The 26,282-nt window shown below is 42.4% G+C and overlaps 1 protein-coding gene and 1 long non-coding RNA gene across 2 annotated transcripts; one reads left to right on the top strand and one right to left on the bottom strand.

Annotated features, from left to right (window-relative positions):
- The first annotated feature begins 2,428 nt into the window (after window positions 1-2,428).
- On the top strand, window positions 2,429-3,260 carry LOC144693369 (uncharacterized). Its single transcript, XR_013579527.1, has 2 exons — window positions 2,429-2,616; window positions 2,860-3,260. It is a non-coding gene; the product is annotated as an uncharacterized LOC144693369 (long non-coding RNA).
- Window positions 3,261-4,344: 1,084 nt separating this feature from the next.
- Window positions 4,345-20,435, bottom strand: plek2 (pleckstrin 2). Its single transcript, XM_078563224.1, has 9 exons — window positions 20,279-20,435; window positions 18,998-19,162; window positions 17,641-17,822; window positions 15,993-16,084; window positions 13,148-13,335; window positions 10,716-10,817; window positions 8,684-8,767; window positions 7,173-7,254; window positions 4,345-5,158 (listed from the first exon to the last, which is right to left on the bottom strand). Exons 1-9 carry the CDS (start codon window positions 20,324-20,326, stop codon window positions 5,031-5,033), a joined length of 1,071 nt encoding a protein of 356 aa, XP_078419350.1. The 5' UTR covers window positions 20,327-20,435; the 3' UTR covers window positions 4,345-5,030.
- Between the last annotated feature and the right edge of the window lie 5,847 nt (window positions 20,436-26,282).

Below are 26,282 nucleotides of genomic sequence, written 5' to 3'. Positions count from 1 at the left end.
CATTTTCCAGCACTAGGCCCATAGCCTTGTATGTCATGGCATTGCAAATGCACATCCAAATACTTCTTAAATGTTATGAGGGTTTCTGCCTCTACCACCCTTTCAGGCAGTGAGTTCCAGATTCCCACCACCCTCTGGATGAAAAAATTCTTCCTCACATCCCCTCTAAACTTCCTGCCCCTTACCTTAAATATATGCCCCCTGGTTATTGACCCTTCCACCAAGGGGAAAAGTTCCTTCTTGTCTATCCTATCCTATCTATGCTCCTCATAATTTTATACACCCTAATCCCCCCCTCAATCTCCCCTGCTCCAGGGAAAATAACCCCAGTCTATCCAATCTCTCCTCATGACTAAAACTCTCCAGCCCAGGCAACATCCTAGTAAATCTCATCTGCACTCTCTCTAGTGCAATCACATCCTTATAGTTTATTAACTTATAGTTTATTTTCAATTATTATTTGTGAAACATCTGTGCTCATCTATTCTTAAATCTTTTATTTTCTCTCGCACCCTTTTCTAAACACCTCAGTTAAAATGTTAGAATCAACATTGAGAAACACGATAGGCCTTTAATTCTTCACTTCCTCTGGGACTTCCTATTGCCTATTATTAAAGGTTATGAACCAGTTGATTATTCCTCTTCCAACGTTTCTCTGAACTCTTGCCTTTCCTCTTTCAAATTATCCCAGCAATCCTAAAAATATGCCTGAAGCTCACATAGTTTCCAAAATTTTTGCCTTCTACCAAAGACTGAAGAGGTTATCTCAATCTTGATCTCTCTCAAAGAGCTATTAAAATGTTCCTTCTCTGCTTCTGAAAGTCTTTAATGGAGAAAAATATCCCAAGGCCCTTTATAAGAAGGGCAGTGGGGGTGGGGAGCAAGAAAGCACAAAGTGAGGAAAATAATAAGAGGAGAAAAGTGAAGGAATTTTTGAGGACACTTTGTGAAGAAAGTAACAAAAGTGAAAAGGATGACAATTGCAGAGCGGATGGCTGAAGGCTGTGCTACCAACTGTGGAGCAGAGGATGAAGGAGTGGGAGATAAAGATGTAAGAGGTGAAGTTGGTCTTTGCTGATAATGCAGAACATGCACTCAGCAGCCAGTTTTACACCTTGCCCAATTTTCTGTTGATTTCAACGTAAAAAGCAATGTTGATTTTCCTCTTCTTGAGCAGGGGAAGAGGCTTCATACTGAAAGGGTGCTACTGTTAGCAGGCTGTAGGCAATTAGGGCTCCGAAAAGCCCTGAGAGCAATTCAGTGCAGCTTAGAGTTGTACTTTGGACCTCGTTTGTTTTGCAGCACACAGAGAAGCCCTGGGAGCTGTTCAGTACAGTTGGGACTCAGGAGAAGTTCTGGGGAGCTGAGAAGGCAGTGGGAGGTTGCTGGGTCCATGCTGGAGACAGATCTCAGAGAAACCCTGAGAGCCTGGAGTTTGGAGAAACTCAGGGACAGTGCCAGTTTAGTGAAGCTAGTGGTCTGCAAAAGAGTTGGAAGTAAGCCAGTACTTAGAGGTAGGAATGAAACTTTGTGAATCCCATGGAATGTAGTCTCAGAAGAAGAGATTGAACCATTGGGAGGCGAACAGTGTTGTGAAAGTGTAATAATTTTCATAATATTTTTCTGGTTTGTTGTAAAGTAGGTTTATGGGTTTGACCGTAATGGTTCTGTATGTGTGTCTGTCAGGTAGACTGCAAGCTTGAAATTACCAAAAGAAGCTAGGTGTAGAAATGTACTTGAAATGCTAATGAGTAAACATGGATGCTGTCTTAGCATGTAAGGTGTGAGGAGAATTTGCATTTTTAGATAAGTGAAGGGATTGTTTGGATTTCAAAGGGATGTTAGTCTGTTTACAACTAGCCAGATAAGCAAGACTGAAGCGTGTGTTTATTTTTCCCAAAGGTTACTGACAATATTGGCAACATGAAAGTTTTTTATATTATGCGGAAGGGACAGTTCCAAAGACATATGGAACAATATTAAAGAGAGAGAAGCATAGGGCAGGATTTTTAGGTCAGCGTGCAGGTATGATCGGTGGGCCCAGGAGTGGCCGGAGAATGGACCGCTGCCCACGATCGACCCCCAACTGCAATTTCACGCTGGCTGGCTAATTAATGGCCAGCCAGCATGAAATGTGCACTGAAATGCGCAGCACTGCCAGGGCGGGGGTGGGAAGAGGTCAGGCGCTGACGTAAGCATGAGTGCAGGCAAGCACTGAACGAAAGCTCCCTGAAGGCAGAGAGCTGCTTCCAGGGAGCTGAAGACTTCAAAACAATTAAATAAAGATTTTAAAATCGCAAAAAAAAATGTCCATGCATCACAATCAATCACCTGAACATAAACATGATGAAAATTCTGTCCATGCATTTTTATTTTTTTTAAATTTAATGTGGATGAGATTTCATCAAAAATGCAAAGTCAGGGCAGATTCGCCTGTCCGCCAACTGTAAGGTTGGATGGACCATGGAATATCGGGGACAATTGGAACTTTAACAACTTTAATTGTCGGTGGGCCCGCTTCCGACACTCGCGCATGACCACTGACCAAAACACCATGCAAGCGCGGGATGACATCAGGATACTCACCCGATGTCATCTCGCACAACTTCATGTCCAGTCGGTAAAAACAAAAAACTGCGGTTGCTGGAAATCCAAAACAGAAATACCTGGAAAAACTCAGCAGGTCTGGCAGCATCGGCAGAGAAGACTAAAGTTGACGTTTCGAGTCCTCATGACCCTTCAACAGAACAGTTCTGTTGAAGGGTCATGAGGACTCAAAACGTCAACTTTACTCTTCTCCGCCGATGCTGCCAGACCTGCTGAGTTTTTCCAGGTATTTCTGTTTTTGTTCATGTCCAGTTGGGTCGGGCGCATGCCTGCATGCCAACCTAAAAATTCTGCCCATATATAAAGGACAATATTGGCTATGTTGGAGGCCATGTAAGATCTAACAGCAGTGCCTGAAACAGCCTTGAAGAAGCCTCCAGCCGTTTGTGCATAAGTTTGTTGTGTCCGGTCACTGAAGTTGGGGAAAACTGTTTGGAATTCCACTGTCAAGTGGGTACTGTGTTAACTTGCTGGCTTGTATTTTTTAAATCTAAAATCTATTTTGGATTGTTGCCTTAAAGGGGGGGTGTTATTGAGAGTCAGGTTAATTAGGAATTTTAGGATTTGTTAGACTATTAAGTAATTGTTGTCTTATGTATGTGCTTGAAATCTTTTATTTTGTTAATAAAAATTTAACTTTTAAAATCTCTGAAGGTCTTAGTGGGGTCATTACTTCTGAATTCAGAGCACACATCTTGTAATAGATGCAAATTGCAAAACCGTTATGATAGCGTGGCCAAGTTTCCCTTGTGGATTTGGTCCACCTGGCACACGTCATCTGCCACGTCATAACAAGCAGTCATTGAGGCAGTCAAAGTCAGAGCGGCTTTTGTGGGAATCCAGAGGCTAGATCTTCAAAAGTGAGGGGTTAAAATCCCTCATGAAGGAGACAGAGTTTTAATGAGATTTTGTCACTCAGTGGTCACTGAAGTCTGGATGGGTTGCTGAGATCTGTCTTCGTTGCATCTGCACTTTAATGTGCAGTGTGGTGTGTTTGACCATAGTGTGCCTGTTAATTCATATATGTCTCACATTAATTCTGAATGTTAGAGTATTAAATAGATATGGTGAATTGTTTTACTTTTCTGGCTTAGTATAGTAAATTTTATTTTGTTTGTTTAAAACCGTGGAATCTTGTTGCTTTATTCTCCTGGTGGGTAACTAGGATTTCAAACTTAAGTCTATTTTAAACAAAAGGTTGCTGGTCCTTAACCGGACTGTAACAATTGCCCCACCCCAAGCTAAGGCACCAAATACAGTGCCCTCACTGCCACTCGTGCTCAGGTCAGCTGTCTCAGGGCAGAGCAGGGATTCAACCTGTGACCTTCCCCCACTGAACAGCATCAGCTGCTCACTGGATAAACTCACTGGACCACTAACATGGACAGAAAAAAATTCCAGTGAGGATTCCTTCAGTTTCTCTGTTTTTTGCTGTAACTCATCCCATCTTGATGATAGTGGGACCATGCAGAATAGGGTTCCACAGGTGTCAGCAGTTCCATGGTTCTCTGTGAGCCTTATCAGATTAGTTGACTATAAAAGTACCACAGCCAAGCCTAGCATGGTCATCTTCTGTCTGTTGTCACTGGATAGCAATCAGGAGTGGGAAACCTGATTCATTTCCACCATCTCCATCAGTCCAGGAACACAACCATTTGTAGCGAAGTCTCGTCTCTGCCCACTGGCAGCAATCAGTTGACTCAAAATTGACCAAAGATGAGATAAACGACTTCAAAACATCCAGCTTCCTCCTTTAATTATTAAATTGTTTATCCTTTTAATTACACTCAAAACTTCAGACCAACTTTAAATAGTGCTGAGTATTTTTTTTAGGAGAAAAAGCAACATTCAAATACATTAGTTTTTTCCATAAGGTACACAAAGCAATAACATGACAAAAAGGAACTACATGACATCTAGAAAAATAAAGTGCATAAATAACAATTTAGGTATTAAATACAATAACAAAAGGCATCATTTTCTATCTTGTCAAAATTCCATTGAAAAGTATCATTTCCATGCAGCATGGTTACTGGGGGTCATTGAGTGCAATCTCAGCAGTCTGGTAACACTCCATTCATAAAACATTTATAGATGGACAAATAGCAAATATTAATCCAAAGTTTGGAGATTACGACCTCCTGTGGCCATTATTTTATATCCAAAGTCTGCCATGTTCACTTAGTCCAACAGCAAGAGAGAGCACAAAGCCAGTGGATGACTTCTGTTAACAATGTAGATGTGTGTGTGTCTATGGTGCGTGTGTATTTGAGTAGGTGAGAGATGTTTTCACATTCAAGACTGCATTTTCTGGCAATTAAAATCCAAATGCCATGAGATAGGAGCACTTTTTGGAAATTTTGTTATTCAGTTCATTTCCTTTCTTCTTTCCAACGCCAACCGAGGGCACTTTTGCAAGATGTTTATGCCACTTGTTTGATTGCCTGGATCCACTCTGACCTTTCTGCACGAGATCCAGCTTGAATGTAATAATGCACGTCATCTGTGGTTATGATCTTGAAGAGATTGCCTTGAACATTTCCTTTTATCCCTGAAAGATTAAATAATCGAAAGGATAAACATTATGTTCATTAAAGTAAAGAACACACCTCTTCTTCCACATGACAGAAAAAAAGATTAGGTGAGCCAAGTCTTCACAGCTCCCTAAAACAAGCTACAGTTTTGAAGGGATCTATAAATCTCTAAATGAGGAACATCATGACCACTGGGTGATACAGAGATACACGTCATAACATTCAAGGCTATGGGTCATGTGCTGGTAAATGGGATTAGGTAGGTAGGTCAGGTGTTTCTCACATGTCGGTGCAGACTCGATGGGCTGAAGGGCCTCTTCTGCACTGTGTGATTCTGTGACTTGGGCCAGGATTTCATGGCCCCTCCCACCCAGCGAGATATTATGGTCCTGCCAAACTGACTGGAGACTCACTGCATCCGCCAGGGGGAGACACGCCGCGGCTAGGCCGTAAAATCCCGGCCTTGGAAAAGATCTATACAACTGTAAGTACTATTTTTCCTTTCAGAGACATTCTGCCATTTGTTGTGAAAGACAAAGGACATAGGATAACCTTTTATTTTCAAACCCATATTGTGCGTGCTGGTCTTTGCAACATCTTCCTCAGGTGTGTTGGCCAGGTTGACATCTCATTTAATAAGTTTGGCTGAGATCGGCCTTTCCGCAGGTGAGGTAATTACCGGCATAGATCTAAATTCAAAAATAAAGTTGGGGCTGAATTTTCCCCCTGTTGTGGGAGCTGTGCGAGGTACGGGCAGGCGGGGGCGAGTGTGAACCCGATTGGCGCCCCTGATCGGGGATGTGCCGCCATTTTACGTGGGCAGGTCAATTAAGGCCCGCCCAGCGTGATGCTCACCCGGAAGCGCTGAGCGCTCCCTGTGTGGGCAGGGAGGGATTCCGAGTCGTTCCCTGCGCTCTTTCGCGCAAAAGAGCGCAGAGATCTCCCTGAGGCACATCAGTTTGACGTGTAAATTTAAATAAAGGGAAATAAAAACTTTTAAAACATGTCCCCTCATGAGCTGGGACATGTGAAAGAATTATTTTTAAAATTTTTATTGACTTTTAAAACACTTCATGAAACCCCATCCTACCCATGGATGAGGTTTCATGAAAAATGCGAAGGCCGCCTGGGCTCTTCGCCTGCCCACCAACCTTAAGGTTGAACGGGCAGCTCAGCTAATTGAATTAATTACTATGTAAATGGCCTTAATAGGCCTTTGACCGTTCAGCGGGCGCACAACCCGACGCGGCTGCGTGCCTGCCAAACTGAAAATCTAAATGACGCGCAGTGACATCAGGATGCCCGCCCAACATCACCATGCGTCATTTTACATGTCGGCGAGCGGGCCCCACCCCCACTCGCAAACCGCAAAATTCTGCCCTTGGTCTTTGTTACTCCTTTATATGATCAAACCCATAAGTTGTGAGGTTTGCAATCATACCCCTGATTAAATATCTTAAAACAGTTGAAAGCCAGGATAACCTCAGGTCACTGCTTCCTGCCAACATTTGTCTGTAGAATTAAACTTTTCATAATTTTTTGTTTTACGATTTATTCTGAAGGTGTGGGTGGAACCAGCAAAACCTCATTTATTGCCACTTGCTGTCTTAAGGTGGTCATGGTGGGCGTTTTTCTTAAGCAGTAATTGTCTTAACAACTGAACGTTTTGCTAGACCATTTCAGAGGCATTCAAGAGTCAACCAGCTAGCGTGAGACTGGACCTCTACCCAGACTTGGTAGGAGTTGCAGGATCCCTTCTCTAAAGGAATCAGTTGGGCTTTTATGATAATCCAGCAGATTTATTTTTTCATTTTGATGTCAGCTCACTAATTACCAAATTTATAGCAGTTGATTTGGAACCTGATCTTTGTTGCTAGTCCATGACCTCTGTTGCTACTGCAGTACCATAACCACCATATTATTATACTTTTTCAAGCACCTCACAAATATTGCCCAAGATTTAATTGGTTAATTTGCTCAACTGACCCCTCTATCTTCATCTGTTTCTAATAATGGGAAACCAAGTCTTACCTGGTGGGACTCCGTTGTCTTCCAAAGCAGAAACCAGGCAGCCTCGAAGTGACATCCCACCCACAGGCTGATTATTTTTTTCCTAATGATGTAAAGCAGTTATTTCAGGTCAGTTGAGAAAAACTTTCATTATTTACTCAAAATAAATGTACGGAAATCTTAGAAATGCCAGAAGCACAAAATGAATGCAAGTTACATGGGAATCTTTGTTTTAAAATATTCCATATTTTTGTCCTTCTGTAGGTCACACTTCACGGCTAAACCTACACTGAGGGATTTGATTACAGCGGATGAAAGGTCCATTCTGCTATCCCCCACTCTCTTGGCTGTTTTTGCATGATCCCAGAGGCGAGGAGGATCCAAGATGTTTAGGTACCTTGTAGCTGCAGTGGGTGGCCAGTACAGGGTGTTTCTCTGCTTTTGCCCTTTGCGCCATTTCTGTTGAGCGCACCAAATTTTTCTAGGTGTCACCTTCCGTGCCACAATGGACTTTGTTTCACCCTTCCAACATCTGTCCTCCACCGTGAGGTAAAAGGTCAACAGGTCCACCACAAGAAGGGGTGGAAAGGACTTGAAGCGAGAAGGCTTCCAATCTGAGATTAATGTCCTTTTCGCTTTCGAGGCAATAGCTAGGACCCGTCTAGCAAACAAGATGGGAGTTGCCTCACAAACCTTTGAGCCCCCAAAGACAGCACCTCTGACAGTGCAGCACTCCCTCAGGTGCAGGACTGGATCGTCAGCCTAGATTTTGCATTCAAGTCTCTGCATTGGGCCTCAAATCCACAATCTTGTGACTCAGAGGCGCGAGTGTTACTCAGTGAGTCACGGCTGTGTGACAGTTTTGAATATTAAACATACACAATACACTACTCACTTCAGGCTAGAGGTTATCAGTGCACATAAGTGAAATGTTCATGTGATATTGTTTGTTATTTTAAACAGAGCCATTAATCCAGGTCCTGTGCTTGTGTTTGAGTGATGCAGGTGAGATCAGGATCTCAATAGTATGGTTCAATGTGCTAAACGTATCAGACTTAATTAGTAAAAAGTATCCGATCATTAACAAAAAATGTTGGAAGTACTCAGCTGGCCAAGCAGCATCTGCAGAGTGAGAAACAGAGTTAATGCTTCAGGCCAATGACCCTTCATCAGAAACCATCAGAATTCTGAGGAAAGGTCATCGGCCTGAAGCATTAACTCTGTTTCTCTCTCCACAGATGCTGCTTGACCTGCTGAGTATTTCCAGCACATTTTTTTTTTTGTTTTTGTTTTTATTTCAGATTTCCATTGTCCGCAGTTTTTTGCTTCTGTATCAGAGCATTCACTCTTGCCTGGATTTGGATGCAACTGGCAGAGGATGTCCAAGCAAAGGGGATAAATTCAAGGTAGATACCTCACTCTGCTATAAGAACCCCCTCCTGTCACCTGACCCTGAAGTGGTATCACAGAGGCAAAATTAAGCTAGAGACATACGCTCACAGAAAGCTGAAGTTAAAATGTACGATATTAACCTTGCAGGGATCATAGTAGTGCAGGTGTGAAGGTTCTGACCTCAGAACAAACCTTCTCACTTTCCAATTCTTCCTTTTGTGTCCCTGAGCACAAAGAAAAATTCACAATGTTTAGGATCTTGGAAGTGAGAAAGATTAAAGTTTTACAGAGATCATATAATTTTCCTAAACGCTTAACATGAAACTAATATTCGGCAGAGTCTACATTGTATGGCAGCTCTTAGAATGCACTGTTATACATTCAAATTGTCTCGAATGCAACGCAGGCCAAAGCTGGGCAGTATTTTACAGCTTGGAATATATCACCATCCATTCTGGCAGTGCAGCTGACTCTTCAGTGGTTAGATGATCATATTTGACTTCACAATCCGACAAAAATTCACTTCACACGAGAACAGGAAACATGGACCTGGCCTATGTTCAAAGGTGAGCTAATTCAAAATATCATCGGAGCTCGGGTATATTCGAAGCAACCTTGTGAATAATTGTATTAATGATTATGTAATACAATTAAAATCTGGGAACAATAAAGCAGCAAGAACATATGTTTACTTAGCAAACCAACCAGTGCAATGGTAATAAGTGGAAATGTGCACAAATTCGTCACCACTCCCTTTAGTCCTCATCTACTTAAGCAAGGCTAAAATAGAAAATCCAGCCCAAAGTTTCAAAAGTAGTGAACTTGGCTTTTTGTGGAGAAATAAAAAAGCCACATCAGCTGTTTTGAAACTTTGGGTTGGATTTTCTTGACCCCCGCAGCGCCCCCTCATGGAGATGGGGTTGGAGGGGGAGAAGGCTGGGATAATAATGGGGAGCAGCATCTGGACGGCTCTCCGATGCATTCTCACCACCGGGGGGAAATTAGGGAACTAGATTGACTCCCTGCACCACAGAGGCAGGCAGCTAATTAAGATAATTAAGGCTCCAACTATGGGATAATTTTGCAGCCCCACTGGCATTTTGCTGATAGCACGGCGGCCTCTCCCTGCTGCAAGCAGGGGTTGCCATCTCAACCAAGTAGCAGGTCAGAGGGGTAGGGGGGGCATCAGAGCTGGAAGTTCCATGCCTCAAAGAGGGGCCTGATGGCATGGAAGGCTGCACCCGAGGCTTAAACAAATCCTCCATGTTGAGGCACCCTCATGACCCCTGGGCTGCCTCAGCAACACACACCTCTCCTGGTGGGGCTGCCGAGGCTCCAGAGCTGCTGGCCCTCTGATTGGGCTGGCATCATTGAGATCCCACCCACCATCCTTAATAGGATAGTGAATGCAGAGATAGCTAATAAGGAGGCCACCTCCAGCAAGATAGCACTGGTGCTTCCAGCAAGTGCCGGCTTGGGAACCCTATGTGGCATCAATGTCCCAAATCCTGTGGTAAGATCCCCCCAGCCTTTTATTTCCCCTTATGACATCCACCCTCCATACCAAAGGTTCCAATTTCATTTCCTTTTCCAGTTATGAATACAAATGGGGGTTGGATCAGCAACCCCTCCCGATTATTGTTTGAACTGATGAATTGAAAAGAAGGTCAGGGAAGATATATGGGCAGCTGATTTGCTATTTTATGCCATCACCCAAAGTCAAATTACTGCCATTGACTGTTGCTGGGATATAATACCAGGGGCATCTGTTCATCTCATGTACAGCATCCAAGTAGCCATTCTCCACATATGAGCAGGTTGTACAACCAGGCCTGATCCTTTAACTGGCATCTACACAGTCGCACTTTCCAACAGGGGAATCACTGGCAAACTTTTCCTTTGATCAGGAAACTTGGCACTGACCAGGGATTGAACCCTATCCTTTCAGGTCTGTAATACCTCCGACAGCAAAAGCACTTTAAAACTGCACCAATCAGTATATCGACACCGGAAAATGTTGTCATGTGGGGTGCGCATAATTAAACAATTGTAAAGCAGCTTTTCTGAGGGGTCACCATGGTTCCTCCATCACGGGGCTCAACATAACCAAGTTAATTGCAGAATATTCACATTTTAAGCCAAATGAATTGCAGAGATCAGGACTCAAGTTACCTGCTTCATCAAAAATCCTTGCTTCACAATCATGCCGCTAAGCTCCATGTAAGGTATTTCAATCTTATCACTTGGACTATCGGTCTTACTCTCATTTTTTGCCTACGGAAAATGCAAAATACAGGAGTTAAATTGTAGCTTCCCGTCCAGCATCTCCCCACACCCTCCAGCCCCTTCCACCCACCCCTCCCCCCACACTCATGTGACTGGGACAGGGGTTTAAAAGTATCACCGGTTTCTCCTTCAGGAGTCTCAACACAACGTCAAAACCTAACGGGGTCACATTGACATGAGGCGTGTGTCAAGTATTGTGCTGCTCAACTCTGCTGGTGCAATAAGATAAAAGCAAAGAACTGCAGATGCTGGAAATCCAAAAGAAAAACAAAAATTCCTGGAAAAACTCAGCAAGTCTGGCAGCATCTGCGGAGAGGAACACAGTTAACGTTTCGAGTCCGAATGACCCTTCAACAGCAAGTCTGGCAGCATCTGCGGAGAGGAACACAGTTAAAGTTTCGAGTCCGAATGACCCTTCAACAGTTCTGTGTTCCTCTCCGCAGATGCTGCCAGACTTGCTGTTGAAGGGTCATTCGGACTCGAAACGTTAACTGTGTTCCTCTCCACAGATGCTGCCAGACTTGCTGAGTTTTTCCGGGTATTTTTGTCTTTGTTTCTGTTGGTGCAATCACTGATGAGCCTGCTTTAGATAACAATCTACACCCATCCTAAGACAGTGTGCCTACCAGGTTTTCACTCTATGGTACAAGGAGAAATTGTTTCCACTGGTAGCAGGGTCAGCAGGTAGAAAGTACAGTTTTAAAAATAATTGGCAAAAGAACCAGAGAGGAGGTGATGGGACATTTATTTTACACAGCAAGTGGGACATGCTGCCTGAAAAGGTGATGGAAGCAGATTCCATTGAAATTTTCAAAAGGTAGTTGGATATATATTTAAAGAAAAAATTGCTCTGCTGTGGGGAAAGATCGCGGGTCTGCGACTAAGTGGATAACTCTTTCAAAGAGTTGTCACAGGCATTTTGGGGTGAATGGCCTCCTCTGTATTCTATGATCTCCATCTGCACAAATGACAGACACGCACTCCTTGAATGTCCTCCTTCACTTCACCAGTCACAGGTTCAATAACTTATTACATTCATTAAGATTGACTTGTAAACCCATAATTCCAAAGCAAAGATCATTGCTGTCATGCAAGTTGGAAATGTACATACTCAACAACAAAAATTGGCGAGGTTTTGGAAAATAAAGTAGGAGCAAAACTTTTTGAATTATTTGAAGTCACAGAAGAGTGCATGCTAACATCAATCTTAACATGCTTACGGAATTATGAATATCATTTTCTAGCCTCCAGAGTCATATTGGACTCGAAACGTTAATTCTGTTTCTCTCTCCACAGATGTAGCCAGACCAGCTGAGTTTTTCCAGCATTTTGTGTTTTTATTTCAGATTTCCAGCATCTGCAGTATTTTTGCTTTTATTATGAATAACACCAAATGTGCCCAGATATTTTAACTCCTCCCTGGCAGCCACCCATTCAACACTGCACTTAGAGCTGTTTGCAGCTGAAACTTATTTCTCATTTGAGGAACAAGTTGTTTCCTTAGTAACAATTTGATTATTATTCATTCTAGGGATGTGAGTGTCACTGGCAAGGCCAGCATTTGTTGCCCATCTGTAATTGCCTTTGAACTGAGTGGCTTGCTCAGCCATTTCAGAGGGCAGTTAAGAGTCAACCACGTTGCAGTGGGTCTGGAGTCACATGTAAGCCAGACCAGGCAAGGATGACAGATCTTCCGCCCTGAAGGACATTAGTGAAGCAGATGGGTTTTTATGACAATCCAGTGATTTCATGATCATTATCAATGCAACAACTATTTTATTCATTACAATAACTGATTTTAAGTTCCCCAAACTGCCGTGATGAAATTTGAGCCCGTCCCTCTGAATACTAGATTGCTAATTCAGTAGCATTACCACTATGCTCGTCATCTGCTGAGTTGGCCAGAAGCAAAAAAAAAGTCTAATGATGGGGTAGGTGTTATAACGCAAGCCAAAAACCCTAAGCAGAATCCAGCCCTGTACAATGGTGGGGTTTGGGGTGGGGAGATGTCACAGCCATTGACACCACAGAGCCAGGGTGGGGGAGGGGACGTGGAGGTGGTGGTGGGGATGGGGCATGTTAACACAGCAGGAAATATAAAGGACAGAATTCTCTCAGGCTGCCTGCAGTAGTGCCTGGAAATTCACATCCTATTCTGGGAGACTCCAGGGCAAACCTGGAGGGTTGGCAGCCCTAATTAGGATAGGGGCACTGGAGGTGCGCTGGCACCATTGGAACCATGTTCCAGTAAAGAATAAACACCTTCAGAAAATGAATGGGGACAAAAGGTAAAGAGCAACACTGCACACTAGACTTACAAAGCAATAAAGTGCTGTTGAATCATCGAGGAACTGATCTGAGCCGGCAGTGTTCCACATAGCTTTTGTACTTTTATCTCCGACTGGTTTAATTAAATCATCTTCAATTAGAAGGGAGGCTAACGTGACGCCATCTGAACGAGTTGGGACAATATTTCTGGACACCAGCCAGTCAACCACAGTGGCACCTTTAGACAGAAGATCAAAGATATTAAATAATTAGCTCTACTCACTGAGAATTAGTCTAGAGATTGATGGAACACATTCTCTCAGGTAAGAGACAGTAGACCTATTACCTCAACAATAAAATCTGTAAACCATGGTTTGGCTGAAAGAACCAGTGCTAAATTACACACTGTTTTCATTTTTGTTAACTTTTAAAAGACCTGTTCCCAAAGGGATAATAGTTTTACCATTGACATATTTTCTTGGAATCAACTTTCAACAGGCAGAAAAGATATATTTAGATCTGCATTAAAGTGCATCACGCTGTGCCAAAAACTAGTACAATGAAGTCTTGGTATCATAAGCTCATTGCCCAAATTTCAGATCTTATATATATATTCCTCAGGCTTTTTGGACATTTCAGTAGCAATCTTTTCAAGCATTAGTTCCCACCTGAAAATTAACATTAAGAGCTCATTCTATCAGAAGTTGGCAGAAAGCAGTGAATTCGAACCAGTTGCCGAGTCACACTACAAACATAACAGGCGAATTATACAGAGGCACCTGCCAGTCAGAGGACACACAGACCCTAACGTTCATTAGTGAAGGTCAAGTTCAAAAATAGCAGCTGGCTGTCAGGAATCTTGTCCCAAAGGAGAATGAGAAGGAAAAAAAAATTACACTTTCAATATTCCTGGTTTTGCCCCCCACCCTTCCCCCTCACTCAAACATTTGATATTTCTGATTTTCACATAAAGTTTACACCTTCCCTAATAAAACCCATTTTTCACATTGATTTAACCAGGATTTTATCTGTAAATACATATTTAGGTTTCCCAAAATACATGTTTTTTATGCTCTGGTTTCTGGGTTACAATACCTTTTACAGACTCTTCACTGACAGTGAATACCGATGACATACACAACTTTTTCAACTGTTAAGATCATTTTTGTCCTCTGACAAACATCAGTCTTTTTTAACCTATATTTTAGGAACAAAGGAATATAGGAACAGGAGAAGGCTATATATCCCCTCAAGTCTACTGCCATTTAGTAATATTATGGCTGATCCATGACCTAACTCCATATACCCACCTTTAACCACCGTTGAAAGATTCAAAACAAACCCCCAAACATTTCCATACAGTTTTTCCCCAAAAATAAAAATGGAATTCACAGAATCTAATTGCTATAAAGATTACTTATTGTACCTTACTGAACATAGTTACACTCCTTATTTACTAGGGCAATTACAGCTCCCTATTCACTCATCTCGTAGCAATAATTAAAAAAATGTTTGCTTCTGTAAATATCAAATGGCTTACATTGTGAAATCACTAGTTATGAGAAAATAAACTAAATTTTCAACTTTAAGTCAGTCAAGATTATTAAATGAATGTTTGTTCCTTTGCAGGTATAATAAAAGCCGAAGTGTATTGGTGATTCTACATAAATCCTTACTAGGATCTTAGCTGGAGTATGGAGTGTAGTTTTGGGTTCTAGACTGTAAGAAAGATGTCAAGGCAGAATGTTACGATGTCACCTGGCATGAGGAAACACAAAATCAAGATGTAGTGTTCAATTGTTCAATGTTTGATTATGAGAGCCTGGTGACTAATCTATGTTTACTATGCTTGATTGGTTAAGCCAATGGTGTTGACTCAGAGGAAAATAACCAGACAACACAGAAGCTACTAGAAACTGAGCTGGAAGCATGGGAGTAGACATTTTAAGCATTGTGTAAAACTCTGTAAATAAAGTTCCTACACACTTAAAAACTAGTGTCACCTATGCATTGCTCTGAGGAAAATCAAACATAAGATATGAAACATGAAGAAAGACTTGAAAAATTGGTGCTGTTATTATTAGAATAGAGATTTGATGTAGGTGTTTAAAATTATGGATGGATGAAACAGAGTAGATAAAAGCAGACGGTTTCCAGCTCTGAACTGAAGGGTGCAGCGATATAAGATGAATTGGACTTGAAGCGGGATAACCTTTTTGGCACACAGGGTTGCAAGTCTGTAGAACTGATTACTGGAGTTAATGATTGAGGCAGAGAACATGTCAACATTTAAGCATAGGTTAGACAGATGATTGAAGGAAAGGGGAATAAAGGGATTGGGAAGAACCAGTGAAGATACATGGGATTAGATCAATGTGATTCTATTTAATCTTGGTGTCTCATTCAAAAATGTTTCTTGTGATTGAATCCTTACGGGGAAGGAAACGTCAGCGCTGAAGGGTTCAAAATAATCATTATTAAACTAAAATGAGTGAATGCCACTCAGACAGAGCCACATTTGGCAGGTTTGTAGAACATCAGTGAAAGTGGTCATGGAGACACTTTCCTTCTGGATGAAGCAGAAGCATTGTGGGGGGGAGGGGGGGATGGTGGTGGGGGAAGGGTAATTGGCCAGGGTTCCTGCCCTGGTAGCTGATCACTGTAGCGGGAAGGTTGTTGTGGGGGGTGAGCTGGTCAGTTAAAGAGAGTATTGGGTTTGGCTGCAATCCCTCGACAGACAGACAATACTCATTGTTAAAAGCATACACATGAAGAATGACCACAGAGAATTGTCTGGAACCATATCTTCTGACAGGGAGGGAAGAAAATCAGAAAGAATAAAAATAGCAAAACAAAACTCGAGCCTTCTCCAGGTTTCCACATTCCCTTGCTTACCTGTAAAGCACAGTTTGTAGGTATTCCCATATTCGCCATTTGTCATCTCTTTTATCCCACTGCTGGATTCTTGCATGTCAGTGATTAAGTGGCTATAAATTAAAAAGGTAGCATTATTTATTTTATTTATCTGTTCATTCTTTGATGTGGTGAGCTGCTGGCAAGGCATTTATTGCCCATTCCTAATTTCCCTGAGAATTTGGTGTGGGGGGCTTTCTTCTTGAACTGCTGAAAATAGCTTTAATACATGCGAGACCTCAACAGGCCACTTTAGGGAGCAATTAAGTGTCAACAACATTGATGTGGGTCTGGAATCACATATAGATCAGACTGAGTAAGGATAATATTGCTTTCCCCTGAGGGAAATTAATAAAGCAGTTGGATTTTTTTTGACAGTCCAGCAGTTTAAGGTCATTTTACTGATACCAGCTTTTGATTTCCACATTTTCTTTTCAACACTAAATTCAAATTCTCAAACTTCCCTCTGTGGAATTTGAACTCACATTCTCTGGAGTATTAATCCCAAGTCTCTGCATTACATGTCCAGTAACATAACCCCCTACACAACTGTAGCTAATATCCCAATGTAATTAAAATTTAATTAGGTTAATTTTAATAACTACGATATCAATTTCTGGGTCCCTGATTTTATGGTTGAACTGAATATTAGTGAAAAGCTGTGAAAATTAGATTGATTAAACAGCATCAAAATCAACGTGCAATCCGATGTACTTTATTTCCTCGTTATTGAATAAAAGGTGGGGATAACAGACTTCCTAAGTATAAAATGATTGAGACATTAAGCAACAAGTTTCTTTCAGGTCTTGAGCTGATCACAATTTGCTGACTCTGGCACCATTGATGTACATTAATGTTTGGGCTACTTCCCTAATTATGATATAAAATAGATAATATCAAAAATATGTAATTGCCACACTTATAAAGGTGCATTTCCCTACAAATCGCTGTATTGTAGGGGTCAGCCATGAACATTTTTTAAACAGGTAAGTCAGTAAGGTGCTTCCATAACTTCACTCTGAAAGATGCTTTGATTTTCCTGATGGCTGAGATTGTATAAGTCATATAGACCACAGTGATCCTGGGTTCGATCCCTGGACTGTGCTCAGGGTGGTACTGCTGCAATTAACCTAGGGGTGTACTAATTGAGTTATGATGATCTGGAATGCACTGCCGAAAGGGTGGTGGAAGCAGATTCAATAGAAAATTTGAAAAGAAACTGGATTCATGCTTTTGAAAAGAAAATTTGCAGGTCTATGGAGAAAGGAGAGTGGAATTGGATCAGTCTTTCAAAGAGCTGGCACGGAAACTATGGACTGAATGGCCTCCTTCTGCAAGATTCTATGATTCTGTAATTCCTATTGTAGTGACTCCAGCTGGAACATGTGTGTAGATATTGGATGAAGACAGAATCAAGCTTGTCCATCATATGCCATGTGGTTAAATTGGCATTCACTGTCCAGTCTTGCATTAATAGAATGGCCATTTGGATGAGCCATTACAGAACTGTCGCCCCAAGTAGAACTATACTCTGGAATAAGTTAACAGTTTACAAACAGGAAGGAGAAAATTCTCAGGGAAAAGAGACAAGACATATTAACAGATTGTCAAACAGAGCAACAACACTTACCTGAGGTAAATGTTTGCTGGTATTTCGAAGTGCACGTTTGAAGACTTCTGTTGCTCTTGGTGATCTGGGTTAGAAGCTTTAATCATTTTTTGAATGTCTGCAGCCCAGGAATCTCGCTGCTCACGGGAAGAAGCTTCAAGGAAATGCTCAACAGAGTTCTTTGTCTTCAATTTAATCACCAGCTGGAAAATAGGTAAACATAGAATCAAGTCTGAATGTAAAACACTTGTTCTCTGTGACAACGTTTTCCGACAAGAGAGAGTCTAAACACTTCCCCTTGACATTCAACAGCATTGCCATCACTGAACTCCCCCACCATCAACACCCTGAGAGTTTCCATTGACCAAAAACGTCACTGGACCACAAGCCAGGAGTGTGATAGAATACTCTCCACCTGTCTGGATGAGTGCAGCTCCAACACTCAAGGGGTTCAACATCACAAAGAACAAAGCAGTCCACTTGATTGGCACCCACCCACTACCGATGCACAGTGGCAGCAGTGTGTACCATATACAAGATGCACTGCAATGACTCAGCAAGACTCCTTAGACAGCACCTTCCAAACCCACGACCACTGCCACCTAGAAGGACAAGGGCAGCAGACGCATGGGAAAACAGCCAGTTCCAAGTTCCCCTCTGAGTCACACACCATCCTGACTTAGAAGTATATCTCTATCCCTTTACTGGGTCAAAATCCTGAAACTCCTTCCCTAACAGCACCTGCACCACACAGATTGCAGTGGTTAAAGAAGACGGCTCATCACCATCTTCTCAAGGGCAATTAGGAATGATGGCCTTGCCAAACACTCCCACATTTCATGAACAAATTAAACTGATACTGTAACAACTGAAATGCCCTCAGACCACTCAGTTCAGGGGCAATGAGGGATGGACAACCAATGCCAGTGACACTCACATCCCATGAAAGTATTGAGTATTTTTTAAATGTGTGCTTTGCATTCCTTAAAACAACTTTGAGGGAACTCAGTTTTGTTAGTTGCCTAAATGCCACATGCTGTGTAAAACAACGTCAAACAGATCAAGCAGTTCCAGACTTGATGTCTATGCTGTTAGCTAACCTCGGTTGAAATGGTAATAGAGATGATGCAATGGCCTGAAGTGACCCTGGGAGTTACGGGCAAAGGGAAATCAGTCAGGAATTGTAAAGTTATCGAACAATAAAGAGAATATCAGAAAAGGATGGTGCAAATGGAATCTTAAATCCAACTGTAAAATTGTACAGTTGAAAGAAACAAATTCATTAGCATATAGTACAGAAATATGTTTTATAATTTTATGAACACACAAACATGCTTTATTATTTTATTAACACACAAACATGCTTTATAATTCTCACCGGCCTGTTTGCATAATCCAGACAGGGGCAGTGGAGAGTACATCCTTCCAGAGAAATGATACGTCTGGGACGAGTCTCTCTCTTTGCCCCCTCTATTTTATAGTAGAGAAGCTGGTCCTTGGACAATATGAACCATCGCACTTTCCAGTTGTGAACAACGTGACCCTGAAATTAAACATTCATCATCAAATCTTCTTGAGATCAATCCCTATGCAGCAGAATTGCCCTTAAATGCCACACAAGACCATTGCAAACGTTTGCAGACCATATTCAGTTTTACACAAGAAAACATACCTCATTAGCATCAGCATTGAATTTTGATAACATTAGGACAATTCTTTATCAAGGGTGTAGTGCCAAATTTTGAGGTACAGGAGTTCCAAGAAAATGTGTTGGCCAAATCATTTCTAAATCTACTACTAAGTTGTTTTCCTATGTATCATCTGAGTCCCCAAACATCAGTAAAACTATGCTTTTTAAGTAAAAGATATTAGTGCCGGTAGGCATTTTATTTCAAACCATGTGGTATTTTGAATCATTGGTCTTTAGCATAGCTAGAATTTCATTATTTAACATTTATTATGCAGATGGTAACAGCAGCCGCATGAAAATGTCTTTTCCTCCTGAACAGAGGCCAGCAGCTGGATAGATGGAGGTTTCCAAAACATAAGCACTTTACTTTCTCTCCATCCTGTGATTTAGTACCTCTGTTCAAGAAAGCACAAGATGTTGGTGGCCTCAGTGCTACATCGTGGAAACAGCAGAACAGCAGGAAGATACAGGAGTCTCTCATCTCAGACAAAGGTGACGTTGGAGAGGTGCTTAGAAACACACAGGCAGAGAAAACACCGGGTGAATTTCCTAACCTTGCAGATACCTAAATTGTTACGTACATTAGGATAAGCAACACTGTGGGCAGAAACAGGGCCCCAAAGTATTTCAGTCTGAAATGCTTAATTGTTTTTATGCGACAGAATTTTTACAGACTTTACAGTACTGAAAATGTTCTCAAACTTTTCACGGCACCATTAGAAGCAAACACGGTAACTCACCAAGATAAAAGCAAAACACTGCGGATGCTGGAAATCCAAAACAAAAACAAAAATACCTGGAAAAAAACTCAGCAGGTCTGGCAGCATCTGCGGGGAGGAGCACAGTTAACGTTTCGAGTCCCTTCAACAGAACTGCTGAGTTTTTCCAGGTATTTTTGTTTTTGTTACGGTAACTCACTTTACTGGTTGAAATGAGATATGCAGTTTATAATGAAGAAGGTTCGCTTACCCTTTTGACCAAGAATCCCTCCCTTGATAGGGCTGTTTCTCCTTGCATGTTGACTGCTAAATGTCCAGATTCTCTCTGTATTCAGCACTGAACTACTAAAACACTGAACTAAACTTTAAATACCTCCGGAAGTGCCTCATTGAGATATGCTGTCGAGTCACCCGCCCCCTCCACACCTTGGGTGCAGTCAGGATGACTAATCCTGAGTAATGTTTGCCTGCAGGACATTTAAGGTAGAGTTTTTGACCAGCAGGTGTTGTCTGATGGCTGTGGAATTAAACTGGCAAGAAAATCAGAAGTACACAACAGTCTTTCACACGTTGCACAGTAAACAGTGAGATACTTGGATCTGAGGGGTATTTTGCAAGGACCAGACAACTTAGAGGCTTGATCAAATAATTTTTTTGGATTTATTCTTTTTGTCGCTTGTGCGGGCAAGGACCAGGAGATTCGTGCTTCATTTTTAGCATTGCACCATCACTTGAAAGTGACAGGGTGACACATTTCAATGTCATTTACTGCACTTAGAAAGAAACAAGAGATGATTTGATACAGAACTTGTATTTATATAGCACCTTTAACGAGTCGCGGAATTGCTTTCCGAAGTGTTCTCACTATTATTCTACAGGAAAATATGGGAATACCCAATTTAGGTTCAGCAAGGTCTAGCCTACAGCAATGAGTTAATTGACCAGGCAGTGCCTTGTTCAAATTCATACACGATCCATTTTTCTGTGTCACAGTTCCCATTCTATCTAACTGATCAAGTTGTAAATTAATAAAAATGTATTGACTCAAACTCACAAAGAGCACAGGTTAGAGGTGGAATAATAACATTCCAGCTCAGATAAATCACTGAACCACATACACACAAGGTCTGTGCTTAGATATGTTGAACATGGGGGTCTGGACAGAATCGATAGGGAGAAACCACTCCCATTGGTGGAAGGATAGAGAATGAAAGGGCACAGATTTAAGGTAATTTGCAAAAGAAGCAATGGAGACATGAGGAGAAACTTTTTCATGCAGCGAGTGGTTAGGATCTGCAATGTGCTGCCTCAGAGTGTGGTGGAGGCAGATTCGATCGAGGCATTCAAAAGGATTGTTATCTGAAAAGGGAGAATGTGCAGGATTATAGGCAGAAAGTGGGGGCATGGCACTAGGGGCTGAATTCTCCGGTCGGCGAGTGGAGGCCCACTCACCAACACGTAAAATGATACGCGGTGACATTGGGTGTGCGTCCCGATGTCACTGCACGTCATTTAGATTTCCAGTTCAGTGGGCACACAGCCAAGTCGGCTGCATGTCCGCTGAACTGTCAAAGGCCTATTAAGACCTGTTAAAAACTAATTAAAGCAATTAAATGAGCTGCCCGTCCAGCCTTAAGGTTGGCGGGGGGGCAGGCGAAGAGCCCAGGCGGCCTTCGCATTTTTCATGAAACCTCATCCACGGGCTGGATCAGGTTTCATGAAGGGTTTTAAAATTCAATAAAAATTTTAAAAATAATTCTTGGACATGTCCCAGCTCATGTGACACATGAGGGGACATGTTTTAAAAGTTTTTAAATGCTTTATTTCAGGTTTTAACTGTCAAACTGATCTGCCTGAGGCACCCCTGTGACTCAAGGAGATTTCTGCGCTCTTCACTCAGGCCCGGACTCAGGGAATCCCCCCACACCCACTCAGTTATTCCAGGCGAGCGTCATGATAGGCGAGCTACCCCCGCCTGTCCCCAGGCAACCCCCCACAACGGGGGCATTATTTTTCCCTAGGTGTATAGCTCATTTGAGGAGCTAGTGCAGACACAATGGGCCAAATGGCCTCCTCTGTGCCATAACCATTCTGAGGTTTTAAGGAGATTGGAGAGGTGGGGTAGAGTCTGATTGAATGTGGGATGTGGGTGAAGATTGGAGAGGTGGGGTAGAGTCTGATTGAATGTGGGATGTGGGTGAAGATTGGAGAGGTGGGGTAGAGTCTGATTGAATGTGGGATGTGGGTGAAGATTGGAGAGGTGGGGTGGAGTCTGATTGAATGTGGGGCGTGGGTGAAGATTGGAGAGGTGGGGTAGAGTCTGACTGAGTGTGGGGTGTGGGTGAAGATTGGAGAGGTGGGGTAGAGTCTGATTGAGTGTGGGGTGTGGGTGAAGATTGGAGAGGTGCCTTTAGCAGTCACAGCCTTCAGCAAAGTCCCAAATGGCTTCCTATGGTAACCATCCCTCCTCATGCTTGTCAACCTACCTTTGACACGATTAACCTCACTATCCTCCACCAGATTCCATTCTTATCTAACCAGTCATAATCAGATTATCACTTACAATGGCTTCTCTTCCAGCTCCTGTATTGCTGGTGTCCCCCAAGGATCTATCCTTGGGCCCCTCCTATTTGTCACCTACATGCTGTCCCTTGGTGACATCATCCGAAAACGCAGCATTAGTTACCCCATGTACACAGGTGACCCCCAGCTTTACTTCACTACCACCTCTCTCAAGCTCTCCACCAACGGTCCCTCTAAGCTAAAGGCACCTGTGCAAGCCATGCAAAAGTTGGCCTCTTTACTTTAATGTGCACACGCAGCTGGGCAAGAAAATTAAAGGGTCATTGCACTTTAACAAATCAACTGAGCACTACAAAAAAAATTCGAAGGTATGTTGTCCTCTGTTTTGTTGTCTGGTAGGGGTTTAGATGGTGTTTTGGGATTGTCTAGTCTCCCAAATGAGTCTGTAGCTTCTTTAACCTTAACTCATTATTAGCAGTGAGTATTTACACATTTGGACTTCCACATGCGGTTGAGACTTCTCTCTCTTCCAGATCTCTTACTTCTCAGCCATATGATCTGACATCATTATTACATCAGCATCATCTATCCTTCTGATGTTAACCCTTTACTCTAAGTCTTCCGAATTGTCAGACTGCTTGTCCAACATCCAGCACTCGAGGAGCAGAAATCTCCCCCAACTAATCATAGGGAGACTGAAACAACTGTCTTCAGTTCCCATCACATACCCTAATCCATAGCTACTGACTGCATCCCTCTCTTTAGCAACTGTCTGAGGCTGAACCAGACTGTTTGTTACCTTGGTGTTATATTTGACCCCGAGATGATCTCCTGATCATATCCACGCCATCACTAAGACCACCTATTTCCACCCAGTAACATCATCTCACTCCGCCCCTGCCTCAGCTGATCTGCTGCTGAAACCTTCATCCTTGCTTTAGTACCCTCTAGACTTCACCATTCCAATGCTCTCCTGGCCTGTCTCCCAACTTTTTCCTACATAACCTCGAGCTCATTCAAAACTTTGCTGCCTTTGTCCTCACTTGCACCAAGTCCCTAACTCGTAACCAACACCCCATGCTTGCTCACCTACGTTGGTGAGTCCAAAAATGCCTCATTTTTTAAAATGATCATTCATGTTTTCAAATCTCTCCATGGCCTTGCACCTCCCAAATCCGTAAGCTCCTCCAGCCCTAAAATCCTCCAAGATTTCTCCATTCTTCTAATTCTGACCTCTTGAGCACCTCTAAGTTTAATCGCTCCGCCATTGGTGGCCGTGTCTTCAGCTGCCTAGGTGCCACACTCTGCATTTCCCTCCCTAGGCCTCTCCTTTAAGACACATACCCAAAACTTACTTTGACCATGCTTTTGGTCATCTGTCTTAATACATCCTTAAGTGTCAAATTTTGTTTTATGTTCTCTTATAAAATACCTTGGGACATTTTATCACATTAAAACACTATATAAATACAAGTTGTTGTTACTCCTTTATAGCCATGTCCTCTGGATCAGATTACTGAAGTGGACAGTGTCTATGGGTGCCCTACAGTTATTCTACAGGGACTGAGATGAGATACAAACATACGAATGTGAAATTACTGAAAATATTAAGATACACAGTTGCTAATTTGTTTTTGTGGTGTTGGTTGAGGGATAAGCATTGGCCAAGACCCCAGAGGGCCACTGCTGCTCCTCCCAATAGTGCTATGGGATCATGCATGGAAGGGAATGCGTACAGCCACTGCAGCATTGTTTCCGAATCTGTCTTTTGTGAGAAAGCACACACTTTGGACCTTTATCACACTTCACACAAACAACACAACAAACATGCATTTCCATAGTACCTTTCACAACCTTAAGATGCCCCAAGGAGCTTTACAGCCAATGGAGTACTTTTTGAAGTGTAGTCACTGTTGTAATGCAGGAAACCTGGAAGTCAATTTGCGCACAGCAAGCTCCCACAAACAGCAATGATAATCTGTATTTGTAGTGATGGTTCTTGAGAGTCAAATGTTGGCCCAGGACACCAGCGAGGACTCCATGGCTCTTCGGGTGCTGTGGGATCTCTCACGTCCTGTTGAGAGGGCAGAATGGGCCTCGGTTTAATGTCGCATCCAAAAGGCTGCACCTCTGAAAGTGCAACATTCCCTCAGTACTGCACTGGGAGAGTCAACCAAGACTTCAGAGGCCACATCTACCTGTTATAGGTAAATACTTTGGTAGGTAACTTCTGAAACTGTGCTGTATGGCTGTTTCCCCAATTATGGTGCTAGCGTAATAGAGCTGGTTCGGGGCATGTGAACAATCTGACATTAGTCTGTTACCAGTCCTTTGTTAATTCGCTTCAATGAGGAAGTGAAAGAAATGTGGGGACTGGCAGCACAAGAATCCATGCTTTCCTCTCTTGGTGTGCTTTAAGATTTCCACAAAGTTCACACAAACTGCCCTCCCTGCTCCGGGCGCCCAGAAAATATCACCAATAGAAAGATGGCAATTCGCCTTTCCAGACACACTCTTGTTCAAAACAAAATCGTATTCACGATTCACACCAAACACTATCCATCTGGACATTAGTGCAAATAGCACTGCACCGCGTGCAATCCAGCCTACTGGAGACCAATTATCTCAGCACTGTCTGGAAATAACGCATGACCATTTTTGGAAATGTGCTGTGCACGTCGCCAAAGTTGAATGACAGCATTATCTACTGGCTAGTCACAACAAGAAGACAGCACATTATTTCTGATTTTGAAATCCAGACAGTCACATGATAAGGCTCTTGATCAGCAACAATTACAACAGCAGACAGGCAAAGGCAATTGCCTCTGGACTGATAAATTCCTGAGGGTTATTTATTAAAGGTGGGCGGGTTACAGTCACTTGTGCTGAGATACAAAACAAAAATCAGCATGAGCTCATGAGCTCAGAAAATGCTTTCATTGGATTAGCTAGAGACATTTTTAGCACTATTTTTAAGAAACAACATACTAAAAACCACCTGGCTTGGACATGAAGTGAATACCAAAGAATACAATGAGACAAAAGAAAATACTGCGGTTGCTGGAATTAGTCCCAACTCCGGTTAGTCCTAAAACTAAGCTGAAACATCCTGGCCAAACTGCAGATCAAAGACTCTACCTGTGGATTATAGACAGTCATACTCTAGCCATGAGACTGAACACCCAAAAGTGCAACGCGTTGGAATTGTGTTTCATGCACAACCGTCCGATCCTCCTCTCATCAACATAGGCAATGTTGAGACTGCGCAATAACCATGCATTAAACTATTAGGAATCCACATTCAAAGTGATCTCACATGGGATTACGAAGTGCGTGAAATACTTAAGAAATGGAAGACTTCACACGCCACGTCTTCTCAAACATCACAGCATATCTCAACACCTATTCACTGCGTTTAATAGTTATGTAAGACTCATTGTTGAATTAGCAGCGTCGGTTTAGAATGCTGGACTTACCAAAACGCATGGGATCAAGCTTGAAGGCAGTCAGAAACAAGCACTGAAACTGATCCAAGGTAGTGAGTACCAAAGCTACTCTGCCACAATCAATCAACTGAATATGTGTTCCCTTACTAAAAGGTGGAAAAAGCTCTGCCTGGACTTCACAAGAAAACTCTTGAATCCCACCTTCCATTGCCCCATCTCTCAGCACAACCACACAAAAGTAAATGTGCGATGGAATTAAGGAGAAAATATACCATTCCACAAATA

Source organism: Cetorhinus maximus, chromosome 18 (genome assembly GCF_964194155.1).
Source record: "Cetorhinus maximus chromosome 18, sCetMax3.hap1.1, whole genome shotgun sequence".
NCBI lineage: Eukaryota > Metazoa > Chordata > Chondrichthyes > Lamniformes > Cetorhinidae > Cetorhinus > Cetorhinus maximus.
Note: the sequence above shows the minus strand (reverse complement) of the source record. Positions and strands in the feature narration are given on the sequence as shown.

Excerpts from the sequence above, each read along its gene's own strand:
- plek2 (XM_078563224.1), bottom strand. The coding sequence starts at position 20,326 with ATGCAAGGAGAAACAGCCCTATCAAGGGAGGGATTCTTGGTCAAAAGG. Across the intron at positions 10,818-13,147 it reads CAACAGCACTTTATTGCTTT|GCAAAAAATGAGAGTAAGAC; the intron begins GTAAGTCTAGTG and ends CATTTTCCGTAG. Across the intron at positions 7,255-8,683 it reads ACTACTATGATCCCTGCAAG|GAAAAAAATAATCAGCCTGT; the intron begins GTTAATATCGTA and ends TTACATCATTAG.